Source organism: Hemitrygon akajei, chromosome 27 (assembly GCF_048418815.1).
Source record: "Hemitrygon akajei chromosome 27, sHemAka1.3, whole genome shotgun sequence".
Classification (NCBI taxonomy): domain Eukaryota; kingdom Metazoa; phylum Chordata; class Chondrichthyes; order Myliobatiformes; family Dasyatidae; genus Hemitrygon; species Hemitrygon akajei.
Genome location: NC_133150.1, coordinates 44,873,139 through 44,889,063, shown reverse-complemented (window position 1 = coordinate 44,889,063; position 15,925 = coordinate 44,873,139). Strand labels below are relative to the sequence as shown.

Genomic DNA, 15,925 nt, shown 5'->3' with positions numbered 1-15,925 from the left:
TAAACATCAAGAGGTTTCCTTCAAGAGGCGTGCAGCTGACATGTATAACTGAGCACCTTCACTCTCTCGATAGGAAGGGAAAGGAGTTTTGGCTCTCAGTTGAGGACCATCTTCACGTGGGGTCATTGGGGTTGAGACTAACGCCACCTTTGTGCAATTAAAGAGAGACCTGCATTTGTGTAACACCCTTGCATCCCCTGTCACTGCAGAACTTGGATGTGTCCAAGACAAGGAAGTGGGCAAGAAAAATCTTCACAGACACCACCCACCCTGCAAACTGTCTCTTCCAAGAGCTCCCTTCTAGAAAACGCTATATATGGTTAATAAAACAAAAACCATGCCATCTTAAAAGTTTCTCCTTTTCTTCCTCCCCAAAATCCTGGGGCAGTTAATCTGATCAACCATTCTAGTTAGTTTCTCACCCCACCCCCATTACCCCTGTCACTACACTGTAAACACTTTATAGAAAAAAATGGTTTAAAGCATCACACACACACAATGCTGGAGGAACTCTGCAGGTCAGACAGCGTCTGTGGAAATGAATAAACAGTCAATGTTTCGGGCCGAGACCCTTCTTCAGTACACCAGTACACTGTATAATACAGTTTACATCGTAAATATGCGCTGGTATATATGCACATTTTATTCCAAATGGGTATTTTGACCTCCAACTTTTTTTTTGTATAGTTCTTCATTCTTTATAATTGCTAGATTTTTTTTGTTGCATATTACTCCGGGACCAACACACCACAGCAGATTCCTAAAACGTCAACATATATGGCAAATAAAATTAATCATTGATCCACGAGAGACAGCAGGGGTCGTAGAGCACCTCGGCACAGAAAATGGGCCTTTGGCCTGTCTAGTCCCTGCATATAAACTGTCTGAGTAGGAAGGAAAAGAAGCTTTCGCTTGTTCAGTGTCTCAGTGGAGCGCCGCTCCCATGTGGGGTTGTGCCAGGAGGGACTAGCAGTACCTTCGCAGTAAAAGAGGGATTGTGCATTTGTTTAGCGTCCTGTACATCCCCTGTCAAGGTATTACAACACAGCTCTCAGCTGATAAAACGTTTCCTCTTGCGAAGCGGGGACCGCAGCAGTTGATTGCTGCACATTGAGATAATGTAGTTGACTATCAAAGGGGGTCCTGCCCGCACTGCACTTCCCTTCCTCCTCTCGTCCACTCTTCTCTCCTGTCAGATTACTTCCTCTCTGGCCTTTTATCTTTCCCACCCACCTGTCCTCACCTGTCACCTTCCAGCTAACCTTCTTCCCACCATCCCCACATTTTTATTGTGACATCTTCCCCCTTCTTTTCCAGACCCAAAGAGGGGTCTCAGCCTGCAACATTGACTGTTTATTCCTCTCCATAGAAGCTGCCTCGCATAGAATAGTACAGCACGGTACAGGCCCTTCAGCCCACAATGTTGTGCCAACCCTTAAACGCTGCCTCCCATATAACCCCCCCCCCCCCCACCTTAAATTCCTCCATATACCTGTCTAGTAGTCTCTTAAACTTCACTAGTGTATCTGCCACCACCACTGACTCAGGCAGTGCATTCCACGCACCAACCACTCTCTGAGTAAAAAACCTTCCTTTAATACCCTCCTTGAACTTCCCTCCCCTTACCTTAAAGCCGTGTCCTCTTGTATTGAGCAGTGGTGCCCTGGGAAAGAGGCGCTGGCTGTCCACTCTGTCTATTCCTCTTAATATCTTGTATACCTCTATCATGTCTCCTCTCATCCTCCTCTCCAAAGAGTAAGGCCCTAGCTCACCTGCTGAGCTCCTCCAGCATTTTGAGTGCATGTGTTGCTCTGGATTTCCAGCATCTGCAGAACTTCTTGTGTCTTAAATTTAAAAAAAAAGAACTTTAATTGTCACACCTACTTTGGAACAGACAATGAAATGTGTGGTTTGTATTAATGACCAGCACAGTGCGAGGATTGTACTGGGGTAGCCCGCAAGTGTCGCAGTACTTCTGGCACCAACGTAGCGTGCCCACAGCTTACAGACCTGCACGTCTTTGGAACGTGGGATGAAACTGCAGCCCGTGTGGCCATGGGGAGAACATGCAAGCTCCTTACGGATGGCGGTGGGGACAGGTGCTGTGAAGCTTTGCGCTAACTGCTGCGCTACCATGCTGAGCTGCAGGGGAAGGAGGGAGGGAATCTGAAACAGGAACCGGAAAATGCAGGTATCCTGCAAGTAGGTCAGGCAGCGTCTGTGGAGAGAGTAAAACATTCAGTGTTTGTGGGGAGGTGGGGGGGGGGGGGGGGGGGTCCGTGACTCTGGTCAGTCCTAGGAGAGATAGAGGTACAAGTTAAAACCAGAGAGATGGAGAGGGATGTGTCAATATTAACCATCCAGTTCCCCTCTGAATGGGGGAGGAATGGATTGCGGGGAAATCTGGTAGGATTGCCAGCACAGATTCAATGGGTAGAAATGGCCATGCCACCAGCTCATTGTCAAATGCCTGGCAGCGCACTCAATGGGCCGAGTGGCCTCATTCTTTTCCTCTGTCTTTTGGCCTTCTGGTTATCACCACTCTGAAAATCCATCTCAGGTTTATTATCACTGACACATTGGAGTGAATATTGTTACTTTGCAGCAGTGATACAGTGCAAGGCATTAAAAATTAAGCTACAACATAAAATAAAGTAAAAGGAACAGCAAGATAGGGTTTATAGATTGTTCTGAAATCTGATGGCAAAGGAGACAAAGCTGTTCTTAAAATGTTGAGTGGGTGTCTTCAGGCTGCTGTATCTCCTCCCTGACAGTAGTAGAAGGGGGCATGCCTTGAATGGTGAAGGCTCTTAGTGATTGATGCCACCTTCTTGAGAAATCTCCTTCCACCTTCAGTCCGTGACCAGACCGTTGTAACGTTGGTCAGTCCTTGAGAATTTGACCAACATGCAAAACGCTAGAGCAGGGGTTCCCAATCTGTTTTGTGCCATTGACCAAACCATTAACCAATGGGTCCGTGAACTTCAGCTTGGGAACCTCTACGCTAGAGGGATTCAGGAGGCCATACAGCATCCACGTAGGGAAATAGACACTCAACGTTTAGGGTCGAGTCTCTTCATTGGGACAGAAAAGACAGAAGGGAGATAACTGGCATAAAATGGTGAAGGGAAAGGATGAAGTAAAAGCAGGCGGTTGATTGGTGTATCCATATGTGGAAATGATGTAATAAGCTTGCAGGAAGTGACAAAGGACTGAAGAAGATGGAATCTGATAGGAGAGGACAGTAGACCATGGAATACAGGAGGTGGGGAAGGGAACCAGATTTGTGGGTGCTGGGTAAATGGGGGTTCTTTCTCCATCAACCTTTTGTCACTTCCACCTATCACCTGTTAGCGTCTGACATAATTCCCACTTCTCTCCCCCCCCCCCCCCCCTTTACCTGGATCCACATCACCTGCTGTTCCCCCACCTTTTTCCAGTCCAAAATGGCAAGTGTTGATTTCCCTCTTGTTGATGCTGCCTGACAGGTTGAGTTATTTAAGCATTTTGTGTGAGTCTTACTTTTCTCTGTCACCTCCATTGCATTTATTTATAAGCAACCTTGTCCATTTCCATTGCTTTGAGTCCGTCGCACCTGTCCCCACGATGAGGTTTTCCTTTCCAGAACATCAGACGTGTCTTGCTTCTTCACAGAACAGGGTTTCCCTTCCTCCACCACTGGTGCTGCCCTCACCCTCATCTGCTCCATTTCCCGAACAGCCGCATGCACCCCATCTTCCCGCCACCCTAACAGAAGCAGAGTTCCTCTAGTCCTCGCCTACCACCCCACGAGCCTCCATCGTTCTCTGCAACATCCAACCGCCTGCAAAGGGGTCCTACCACCAATCATATCTATCTCTTCCCTTGCACCCTCCATGATTCCTTTATCCATCCGTCCCTCCCGGCACCTACCCCTGCAAACAGCCTAAGTGTGACACCTGCCCACTCACCTCCTCCCTAAACCGTCCTTCCAGGTGAGGTGGGGTTGTCTTTTGTGTCCGGCGCTCCCGATGAAGCCTCCTCTACGTCAGTGAGACCCGTCGTAAATCAGGAGACCACTTCATCGAGCACCTCCACTTCACCCGCCACAAGTGGAACCTTCCGGCGTTCAAGCGTTTGAATTCCCATTCCCATTCTGCCATGTCAGTCCATGGCCTCCTCTTGTGCAACGATGAGGCCACTCTAAGGGTGGAGGAGCATCACCTTTAGGTAGCCCCCATCCTGATGGCATGAAGATCGATTTCTCCTTCCCCTCTCCTATTCCCCCCCCCCCCCCCCCCCGGCCTCACTTGCCTATCACCTCTCCCTGGGTGCCTCCCTCCCCTTTCTCCTCCGGTTCACTCTCCTGTCCTGGCAGATTCCTTTCTCACCCTCGTGGCTTCACCTCTCACCTTCTAGCTGTCTTCCTTCCCCCTTCCCTCAACCTTTTTATTCTGGTGTCTTACCCCAAGTCCTGAAGAAGGGTCTCAAGCTAAAACGTTTGTTCATTTTCGTAGACGCTGTCTGACCTGCTGAGTTCCTCCAGCGTTTTGAGTGTGTTGGTCTGGATTTCCAGCATCTTCAGACTTCCTTGCGTTTATTACTTCTATTAATGTTGTTGTTGTTTCTACCAGGACTGCCTCAAGGCTTGTCAGGAACAGATTGAAGCTGCCCTCACGGAGAGCCTAAAACAGTCTCAACAGCAACAGGGCAGAACCATGTCAAAGACAGTGTACAAGCCAGATCTCACCAGCACTCCGACAGACGTAAGAGATGTCAACCTGTGAACACCTCGGGCAGCTTTGATTTCAATGAAGAAATGCGGCTTAGCTTTTATAGTACGTCAATATATCCAACCAAGATTCTCTCTTTCTTTGATTCAATTGGGGCGGAAACACCGATGAAGACTCAAGACTTGAAGGAAGATTGTGGAAAAAGAAATGTAGCATTGATAATCAATCATCTTACGAACACTTGCATCTTGTGACTGTGATGTTTATATAGAAGGGAACTGGAATGTGATTGGTAGCAAATCTAGTACTGAATCCAACCACCCACTTCGTGTGATGGGTGTGTTGGAATATCGTGTTTTCCCCCCCACCCCCCTCAACACCTTCCTAAGAGCGATGTGGCCGATTCATCTTCACTGTAACCTTCCTGTTAACTATGTGCACCATCTCGCTTTCAGCTAACGTCCAAGAGCTACTGAAAGATTATCTCCTCAAACCTTTGCAGAAGTTTGCTTTACAATTTAAAAAAAAATAAGGATGTAAGCCTTGCAAAAAAATATATATAAGTACAATTAATAGGGACGTTCATTTAACAAGCACATGACTGCCTTTGATCTGATCCCCTGCGTGCTTAAATCAGTATTCGTAGCTTGCTTAATGGAGGTGTTCTGGTAAGTGGGCGATTCTAATGTTAAGATGTCCCAGTTAGCAGACCTCAGCTGTTTTGCACAGTGGCATATGAGGATATAACTCTGTAATATATAGATTAGTTTTGCTACTTGGTTTGATGGAGGGATGGTAAGAAACCTCTTAAATGCAGCATGTTAAGTTGTGATGTACCAATTTGTAGACATCAATGTTGTTTTGCACAATGATATACAAGGTTCTAATTGTATATAATATTTAAGAAGGCAGTAACAAATAGTGGGAAACCAGAAAGAAAAGAATTGTAGGGGTAACCTGGAATATAAATTACTAGATTTTCAGACTGCTATGGCCCCAATTTTAAAAATATATTTACACAGGTGTAACGGAATACTGTTATTCCCCGATATTAGAATGTGTGCCTTGTGCTTTGTGCTCATGCGGTATATTTAATGGTTTTCCCCAAGTTCCTGTCTATAAGTAAGGAAGCCTTGTATTGGAGTGCATTGGAGAAAGTCCAGTGTAGTCTTTATAATATTTGACATTCTTCCTGTACTTGAACAGAAGCACAGTTATTGTAATGACTACAGTGGATTCTGTCTTGTTGGGGGTGGGGTGGCGTCCACACTGGTTTCGTTAGACTCGCGCCTGTCCTGGTTGCTTCCGGGCTGTTTCTGCGCGGAGGTGAGCGGCCGTCACTGCGCCAGGTCTGAGTGGAACGAGACGGAAGTGACCCGTTACTTTTGCACGGTGACGTTGCAGAGAATCCTTTGGTTGGGACAGGGCCTTGTATATCCAGTGGCTTCCTACTGGAAAGAGAGTGGGAAAGGATGAGCGTAAGGCATTGTAGGATGTAGCAGGGTGTGGGTGCACGTAGAGACTGGAACTCAAGCCAGGGTATTTTTCAAAGCAGAAGCCACAGCCACTTTAGAACAGAGGACAGCACCAGCTCACCACGTCTGTGCTGACCACAGTGCCAATCTGTTACAACCTGCCTGTACATAGTCCATGTCCCTCTATTTCTTGCCTGTCCATGTGGCTGGCTTAAAAGCCTCCAAATAAAAAAACATTCCTGATGTTTTTATTCCTACTGTATTCCCTGGCAGTGAGTTCCAGACACCCGCCACTCCCTGTTTAAATCAAACTTTCACCACTGACCTCCCTCTCGCCTTAAACCTGTGCCTTCTAGCATTGGACAACTACACCTAGGGGGTGGACAGTGATCCCGTCTATCATCTCATAAACTTCCGTTGGGTCCTCCCTCGGCCACTGGCACTCCCAACCTCTCCATGTGGATAATACTCACCAAACCAGTCGGTGGCTGTGAGGGAGCTTTTGAAGAGATTGAACCAGCTGCATTTAAACAGCATGGACATTAGGATGGGGGGCAGTGCAGTGCCCAAAGATTGTATAGCTGGAACAACTAACTAAGGTGCTTGTCATTTTTAGCTTTCTTGTGCTGAAAAGTATTGGTCAGGTCCTCCCCAAATAAGACTCACCCTCACCCCCACCCCCAACTTTTGAGTTTTGCATTGAGGGGATTCCTTCTCCAGGGATTTATCGCTTTTCATCATAATTGTTAATTTATAGGCTGGAGCTCCTGAGTATTAATTTCCAGCTTATCAGAAAAGCTTTGCTTTGTGTCTGCATCACAAAGCCTAATCTTGGCTACTTAGAAATAAGAGGTAATTTTTGTTTTCAAAGTTTTTGTTTCAGAAGTCGTAGAAAGAAAGAACCAGTGGTGAAATCACTGGCAGAGTAGAGATCAGGACTTCAGTTCTACGGCATGGATCGCTGACAGGAGAAAATCTGCAGATGCTGGAAATCCAGAGCAACACACACAAAATGCTGGAGGAACTCAGCAGGTCAGGCAGCAGTCCTCCTGTTTTCAAGAGCAAACAGTAAACATCGACTGTTTACTCTTTTCCATAGATGCTGCCTGGCCTGCTGGGTCCCTCCAGCATTTTATTTTGTGTGTGTGACGTGGACCCCTCTACCTAGTATTTAACAAAACGAAGATACCTCCTGTGTTCCTGCAAGGCCTGAGGATTGAACCTGTTTGTAGGTGCTGATCCAAGCATGGATGTTCCCCACAACCTGCTTCCCTTTGATTTTTAACAAAACCATTGACTCTTTCCACAACTGTCCTGAGAATTCCTTACAGCTTTGTTTTATGAAAGGTCTTTTCGTGATCTACTGTTTCTTCTCTACTGATGATTCAGAACAAGTAATTCCCATCTGCTAAGGGAACATAAGGGGAAAGGAACAGAACCATTAGGTTACAGGTTCCATTAAAACAAAAATCAAGACTCTAAACAACATTAGAGCAAAATCCCTGGTGAGTCTCTTCAGCACCTTTGTCATGGACAGGAGTCCATTTTCAAGCAAATCCATAATACCTGACCTCTGATCAGAACTTGGGTGCTGTTTTAGTTTTTAATCCTCTAGACCAGGGGGTCCCAATGTTCTGTACGCCATGAACCTCTACCAGTGACTAAGGGGTCTCTGGTCACCAGATTGGGAACCCCTGCTCTATTCAGTGATTGGTACTTTAAACTACTCTTGTTCTTAGCTGGATTTAGTTCAGAGTAACACACACACACACACACACAATGGTGGAGAGACTCAGCAGATCAGGCAGCATCTATGGAGAGGAATAAACAGTTCACATTTCAGGCTGAGGCCCTACTCAAACATTGACTGTTCGTTCCTCTCCAAAGATGCCGCCTGACCTGCTGAGTTCCTCCAGCATTTTGTGTGTGTTGCTCTGGATTTCCAGCATCCGCAGAATCTCCTGTGATTTGGATTTTAACTGAAGTCTTCTTGAGCATCTATTTTTATTTAAGATGCCTCTATTGATAAAGTTTGAGTGCTTCTTACTAGCTTCAGAAGAAGTTTATAGGTTGCACTGAACACTGGTGTGAATGTTGGCCCCAGGACTTGTTAACTTTCACTTGCAGTTCCATTGAATTTTGCATTGACTGATTTTTCCTTGTTCCATTCCCCACCCGTTTTCCAGAAATAGTTCCTGCACTGAGCATGGAACGTCAGGTTTCTTTGTCAGTGAATGAAAGCAATCAATAATGTGTGCATTACTTTTACTCTCCTAGTACTACTTTAATAATTATTACTCTTGCCTAGTAGCAGAGACTTGTTTGACTGTTCCAAAGTACTGCAGGAATTTCCGAACAAGGCATATGTAGGGATTAGTTTTCGAGGAGGAAGGGTGTTGAGATTTTGCAATGCAAGTTGCAGCTCATGAGTTTGTATGAAACTTGGTTTGTGACAAGAAATAATACTTAGCAATATAGACCAGATGGGGATTTACTGGTGCTAAACGTGACAGTAGACATTTTATTTCATTTTTTGTAAAAGAATTAATAATTCTAAACTTAATGTGATAAATCACCTTGTCACTCAGTGCACAGAGTGGTGTGACATGGTGTCCCTTCAGAGTTGTACCACAGTGCTTTGAGTAACTTGCTTTTTTTTTGCTCCCGCACTCTACGCGGGGAGTTAGTTTTTGCCCTTGAGTAGATTTTGACTTGCATTGTACTACGGCTGCCATTAAGAGATTAATTTTATTTTAAAGTGCAAAGTGTTTCTCCCGCTGGTGAAACCTTTGAAGGGACATTTGATTCTTCAGTAGAGCACAGTACTAGCAGGGATAACGAGCCTGTTCTTTCCAATGTGATGCATTGTAAGCAGTGCCGTAGATTCCCGTTACATGGCTGTACACGATTACTTTATACTTTAACCCACAGCGCTGAATTAGCAGACACTTCAGCTGAAAATACTTCATGGTTGGGAGCTGCATGTTGAAAATATTGCAGATTTAATTCTTGGTTCTGTTGAGGCACTCGGCTCTTTCCATTCATTGAGTGCTACAGCGTCAACACAGCAGCAGGCAGGGGATTCATCTCCTGAAGACGTCCTATTGAGTGTGGACCTTTGCGCCAGCTAGCGGGCTTGCCTCACTGACGGGGATTGACGTAGCAAGTCAGCCCGACGAACATTTCCGCATAGTAGCACAGAACTGTACCACAGACAGCAAGAAGTATGTTCTCCCTGTTACCAAAGTTCTCTTAAATGCTGAAATCTAATCCACAAGCACTACTTCCACTGGCAGCTCATTCCACACGCTCAGCATCGTCTTGGGTCAAGATGTTTCCCCTTAAGTATTTCACCTTTCACCCTTAACCTAACACCTCCAGGTCTAATCTCACCCAACCTTAGTGGAACAAGCCTGCTTGCATTTATCCTGTCTATATCCCTGCGTATTGTCCTGTGTGACGTGTACATATTAAGTTTTTAAATCCTTAAGAGAGAAGGTCAAGTAAATGATGGAAGACCTCCATATCTTCTCTGGTGAGGCTCTCTTAATCTCTAAGCCAAAGGTACAGAACCTTCAGAAGGAAGCAGTTAATATATTAGTTGCATCACATGGTGTAAATGAACAATTCTCTATATTTCATGGGGACAACCCAGTGGCTCCACAAGTCAAAGAATGAAAAACCCTTTCCATTTCTCCTTACCACAGTGCTTTTAGTAAATTTTATCTGCTAATGGTGCTCATAGCGATGTCATTTCTGATAAAAGGTTGTGCTGCCTTCAAGAAAAGTGGAGTCAAATTTTTTTAGAAAATGGTACATAAATTAGTCAGCCGGTGTGAACTGGTTGACGAGGTTGATGCCTGTATCGAACTTTGTTGCTATTACTGCGTATGGCAAAGAAAGGAATAGTTTTTTGTTGTGTTTTTTTTCTGCTGCTAAAAGGGGCCAATGTTTTACATTCTATTTTCCTTGAATTGTTTATTGGAAGTTGCTGCTATTTTTATTTTCATAGGTAGGTTTGCGCATGGAACGCATCTGTTAATAAGGGCAAGGCTTTCAACTTGACTTGGTCATGGTAGTGGGCAGTCTTTCATCTAACTCCACGAGTTCCCATCCTGGGCTTCGTGGACTCCTTGGTGACTGGTGGGGGTCCACGGCATAAAATAAAGTTTTGGGGACCCCTGGTCTAACCTGTTGAAAAACCCTCAGATATTTAATATTTCAGTGGACATCTACTGAGAGGGGAGGGTAAACAATTTTGGCCCGAAATAATCCTGGGTAAAAACTATTAAAAGCACTCATATTTACATTTGATAATGAGTACCGAGTACTGAACACAGCATGGACCCTCGCATCCAGACACCACTCTGGAACATGTTCAGTGAGTTTTGACTCAATATTAGTTTTGATAAGAAGAAATATAATGTTTTTGCTGCTTACGTTTGTTATAAATAAAATGGGCCTTAGAATTTATGATAACGTTGATGTACTCCAATTCCTATGTAAATTTAACTTTGCTCTGCTTTATTACTGAGTGTAGCTATTTCACATACAAGTCTCAGGTAATTACACACTTACACGCCATTTCTGCTTTGGGTTTTAAGATCACATTTAGTGCCTAGTTTGTAGTTCTTCTTGAGGTAAAGTTTGATGTGACTGCTGTTGATGGGCAATGAATCACCTGACTTTGCCCCAGGTGCCAGTTGATTGTCTTCAGTATCCGTCTGTTTTGCCGTTTGGTGTTTTACTAAGCATTAAACGTTTTGGAGTTCAGACTATGAGGTATCCTGAACCTTCACGCAGAATTTGTTCTCTATGCCTTTTCTTGAAACTTTACAAATCTTTGCAGACACACAGGTAACTGGAGTAACTCACTGGGTCGGGCAGCACCCTGGGAAGAAGGGGAGATCAGTTCTTGTCCAGTCCAGATTGAGGATCTTGGCCCAAAACGTTGATTGTTTGTTTCCCTCCACAGATGCTGCCCAACCCGTGAGTTCCTCCAGCGTCTTGCGTGTGTTGGTCCAGATTCCCAGCATCTGCAGTCTGTCTAATGTCAGAATTTCTGCAGAAATTTAATAGGTGTGACTCCAGGTTGTGTAAAAGTTAGGGCAGAGTATGATGAGTAGCTTAAAAGTGGGCCTGACGTGACACACTCCAGCAGTACACACCAATTACATGTTTAACATCATCCAGTCTTTTCACTGTTGTGTCCATAAGCCAAGAGATTTAGTTCATTGGTTGTGTGGTCAGACTTAATTTCCAAAGCCCATAACTTTGATTTTCAAGCTGAGCTTTTTTTTAAAAAAAAACTCCACTATGTAATGCTATGTGAAAAGTGTAGCATATGCTGATGACCTGGGTGTGCGTTACACAGATAAAGTTGTAGTTTGCACACCCTTGACAGAAACACGCCACCCATTTCAGAGCTTAGCCACGTAGACCTGGATCTTCAAAGACCCATGATCAGTTATTCAGAGGTGGGGGAAAGGGCTGGAAGAAATCTTGATAATATAGTGAGTGTCCCTGCCCAGTTGCTGCTCTCTCGTGTGTTATTTTATATGGTGAGATCTCTCCCAACGTTAAACACATGCTGCCGATACTCGTAGCCGAGCCTTAGTCGGGCAGATTGCAAATGATAGACTAAGGAATGGCTGGCAACAGAGAAACCAGTTCTCAGATTAGCTCCACCGAGACTAACTGAAGCAAAGTAGGATGTGTTGTAAGGTTGGTGTTACCAGTCTGTGCTAACTTACAAAAGCAATTAAAGTGATATATATTCTGGTTGTTTTATGAAGTACTAAGTTGAATTATTGTAATGAATTTTAAATAAACATCTACTTTATTTCATTTTCTTGAAGAGGGCTTCTTTACCTGCAATTTGTACCTGGTTTTATTGTGTATTTGATAATAACACTGTCAGTCAGCCCGGTGTGGAGACGTCTGACTACAAATAACTGCCCAGCCAAGGCAACTGTTAAACAAACTGCAGCATCTTCTCCCAGCAAAAGCAGGATTATTTCTTTTCAGAAAAGTGGGATATTTTATGCACAGGGTTATGAGGAAGTCTTTGGTTCATGGGAGTTTGGCCATCTGATAGACTGATAACCCTCTCTGTTGCATGCAAAAAACTAAGACCACGTTCTGATATCAACACACTTCTAAGCCGTCCATTAAGGGTGTAACAGGAAGTTTTGAGCCTTGACAATGATTCTGAATCTTTGTCAAAAGACTGCTGCCAGCTATAAGAAAGTAACTTTCATTTTCCACTTCAAGTAAAACATCATCTTTTTCATGAAATCACGTGTTCCTGTTGCAGCAGTAAAGAAACACGGGGTCTTAAGGTGCATTTGGAGGTAACTGCTTGCAGATTTTATGTTTTGTAAATCCGTAGGTAGAATTCCATTCTTTTATCCGTGCGTGGAGGTGGTTGCCTCACCTGTGCATCAGTTACACCCACGGAGTTCTCAGGCTGCGGAGTTCCCAAGAGGCATTGTGCGTCCTGCAGAGTATGGGGCCCAGGGTTGTATCAGTGCCCTCTCATCCACTGCTCTCAATCATCCCTCTGCCCACTGTTTCTGGTACTGAGTCATTGAAATGTCAACTTAACCAATTACTAGCTCTTGACTGGAGACTACCCATCAGCAGGAAAGGTGCCAAGAGTGTTTCCAGTTATATAGCAGAATTAACTAGAATAAATAACTTCATGCTGGAAATGCTCAGCAGGTCAGGCAGTGTGTGAAGAGAGAGAACTAATTTCAGATTTGTTAACATTGACATGAAATTTTAACTGACGTGACAATCTCCAGTTGTCTAATTTTTTTTAATTTGTATTTCCTCTATTCAGTTTTGCTTTTCAGCTAATAGAATCATCTTAGAATGAGGGAAAAAGTTGTTAGGATGTTAGCAGACCTTGCTGAAAATAAAGGAAAGAATTTTGGTACAGAGGAACTGTGTGGGGGGGGGAAAAATAACTTTGGAGGGCTCGTATTACTGCATTGCTTTTATTAAAGGCCATTTTAATCCAAGTACCAGTAAAATTGCCACAGCATCTCAAACGCTTGTTATGATGTGGAAGTCCTGGGGCACGATAGTGTTGTGGTTAGCTCAACGATTTACAGTACAAGCAACCCGGGCTTAATTCTCACCACTACCTGTAAGGAATTTGTATGCTCTCCCCGTGACTCTGTGGGTTTCCTCCGGGTGCTCTGGTTTCCTCCCACAGTCCACAGACATACCAGTTGGTTGGTTAATTGGTCATTGTACATTGTCCCGTGATTAGGCTAGGGTTAAATCGGGATTGCTGGGCGGCGAGGCTCAAAGGACTGGAAGGGCTTACTCTGCTCTACATCCCAATAAATAAAGTGTGAAGCTTAATTGAATTTGAATAAGTGGCCCTATTATAATCTAAGTTTGCAGTAGTGGCCACTGGGCGAGACTGGGGAAAGGGAGAATGTGTTGGGCAGTCGTATCTCGCCACACCAGCTCTGTCGAGCTTTGCTCAATGGGTTTTAATATCTTATCTGTCACTCCATTCAATCCCCTCTCAACCTGCCACAAAAGAATCCTGTTAGTTGATTATAAAGAGAGCAATTTTGGTGCTGATAAAGAATTTTAAGATGGACTACCGTGTTTGCCTTTTCGTCCGAGGAGCTAGTTCACGACAAGGGTTGCCACGGTTTGCACAATGCTGTTGCAGCTTGGGGCTTTCTGGAGTTCAATCCCAGCAACGTTGGTATGTTCCCGCCGTGTGACAGCGTGGGTTTCCTCCGGGTGCTCCGGTTCACGCCCCCCCCAACAGTCCAAGAATGTACCGTCAGTAGGTCATTGTAAATTGTCCTGCGAATAGGCTGGTGTTAAATCGGTGGATTGCAGGGCCCAGAAGGGCCTGTTCTGCACTGTATCTGTAGATAAATTACTAAATAAATAAACACATAAGGGTAAGCCAAGGGGCTTGACTGTTCCAGAGGTAATTAATTAGAGAATGTCCTGTGATTGTTAGTAGGGCGGAAGGGTTAACAATCCATTGACAGTCTTGACAAGATTGTGGACCTGAGGACCCAGGCTTCCTCCTACATAGAAATCTACAGCATGGTCAAGTCAAGTCACTTTTATTGTCATTTCAACCATAACTGCTGGTCCAGTACACAGTAAAAATGAGACAATGTTTTTCAGGACCATGGTGCTACATGAAACAGTTCAAAAACTACACTGAACTACATAAACCAACACAAAAAAAAACTACACTAGACTACAGACCTACCCAGGACTGCATAAAGTGCACAAAACAGTGTAGGTATTACAATAAACAGGACAAAAGGCACAGTAGAGGGCAGTAAGTTGTTGTCAGTCCAGGCTCTGGGTATTGAGGAGTCTGATAGCTTGGGCAAAGAAACTGTTACATAGTCTGGTCGTGAGAGCCCGAATGCTTCGGTGCCTTTTCCCAGATGGCAGGAGGGAGAAGAGTTTGTATGAGGGGTGTGTGGGGTCCTTCATAATGCTGTTTGCTTTGTGGATGCAGTGTGTAGTGTTACAGGCCCTTCAGCCTACAATGTTGTGCCAACTGTGTAACCTGCTGTGGAAACTGCCTAGAATTTCCCTACCGCATAGCCCTTTATTTGCTAAGCTCCATGAACCTGCCCAAGAGTCTCTTAAATGACCCTATTGTAGCCACCTCACCACCGTCGCTGGCAGTACATTCCACACACCCATCCTCTCTACCCTTAGCTAACGATGCCTCCGCTACTACAGACACACACTCCACACCCCTCATCACTCTGGACTCTAGGCCGCTGTGTACCTGTGATATTGGCACAAAAACTTAAAAGATTTACAAGTAGCAACCGCCCCAGAACGCGATCAGGATCTGTGTGCCTGAAGAGTGAAGCTGCTCCGTAATACACACAAAATGCTGGAGGAACCCAGCAGATCAGGCAGCATCTGTGGAGAGGAATGAAGAGTCGAAGTTTCCAGCGGTTCCATCAGGACCCCAGCCCTTGCCACAGATGCTGCCTGACCTACTGAGTTCCTCCAGCATTTTGTGTGAGCTACACTGGATTTCCAGTGTTTGCAGAATCTCCTGATTAAGCTGTTTAGAGAGAGAAGTACAGACTACAGACTCTGTATTACACAGGCAGCTGATGGTCGTTAAAACTGATGAGCCTCTAAGCAGTGAAAGGACACATTTCCCTGTACTATCAGCTCGTTTTCGGCATGAATAGGGAAATCCTCAATGCATTTGTTACCACCGACTCTGCAGTCGGATTCCTATTGGAACAGCTGGATCCGGATCCTCGTTAGATTTGTGATTTCTAAACCACCTACCTGTACAGTTAGTTGCTGTGCAAGTGTTATTACACATCACCTTTTGTCTTAAAGAACAGAAATTACATTAGTGTTTGTTTAATAAGTACTACTCTTCTAATGGAGATTTTAAACTTTATTCTGCGCTGCAGCTTTCCTTTGCAACTTTACTCTTTTTTTTTGCCCAAAAGCTGAAAAAGCTGGTGTCATCGAACAGGGACTTCAGGAGCTGATTTGTCTCCCTCCTTCCCTCCCTCTAACTAGTGGATATTACTGAAGTGCCAAGCACGAGGTGAGGTTCCTTCCCCACTTTCTCCCCGTCCCCTCTTGCCTCTCCAACGCTGCGTTAACCCAAAGCAGTAGGAAGTCGGGATACGGTGCTAGCCGTGCCGTTACATGCAGCGGAATAAAGAGAACGTTGGTGCAGAGGCTCGAGAG

The 15,925-nt window shown here is 44.8% G+C and overlaps 1 protein-coding gene across 1 annotated transcript in view; it reads left to right on the top strand.

Annotated features, from left to right (window-relative positions):
- The window catches only part of LOC140717340 (G1/S-specific cyclin-D2-like), a 44,840-nt gene extending 32,806 nt beyond the window's left edge, over nt 1-12,034 (top strand). Inside the window, exon 5 of the mRNA XM_073030828.1 lies at nt 4,614-12,034. Within this exon, the coding sequence (XP_072886929.1) occupies nt 4,614-4,766 (153 nt within the window). The 3' untranslated portion in view covers nt 4,767-12,034. The remainder of the gene's footprint in view (nt 1-4,613) is intronic.
- The last annotated feature ends 3,891 nt before the right edge of the window (nt 12,035-15,925 follow it).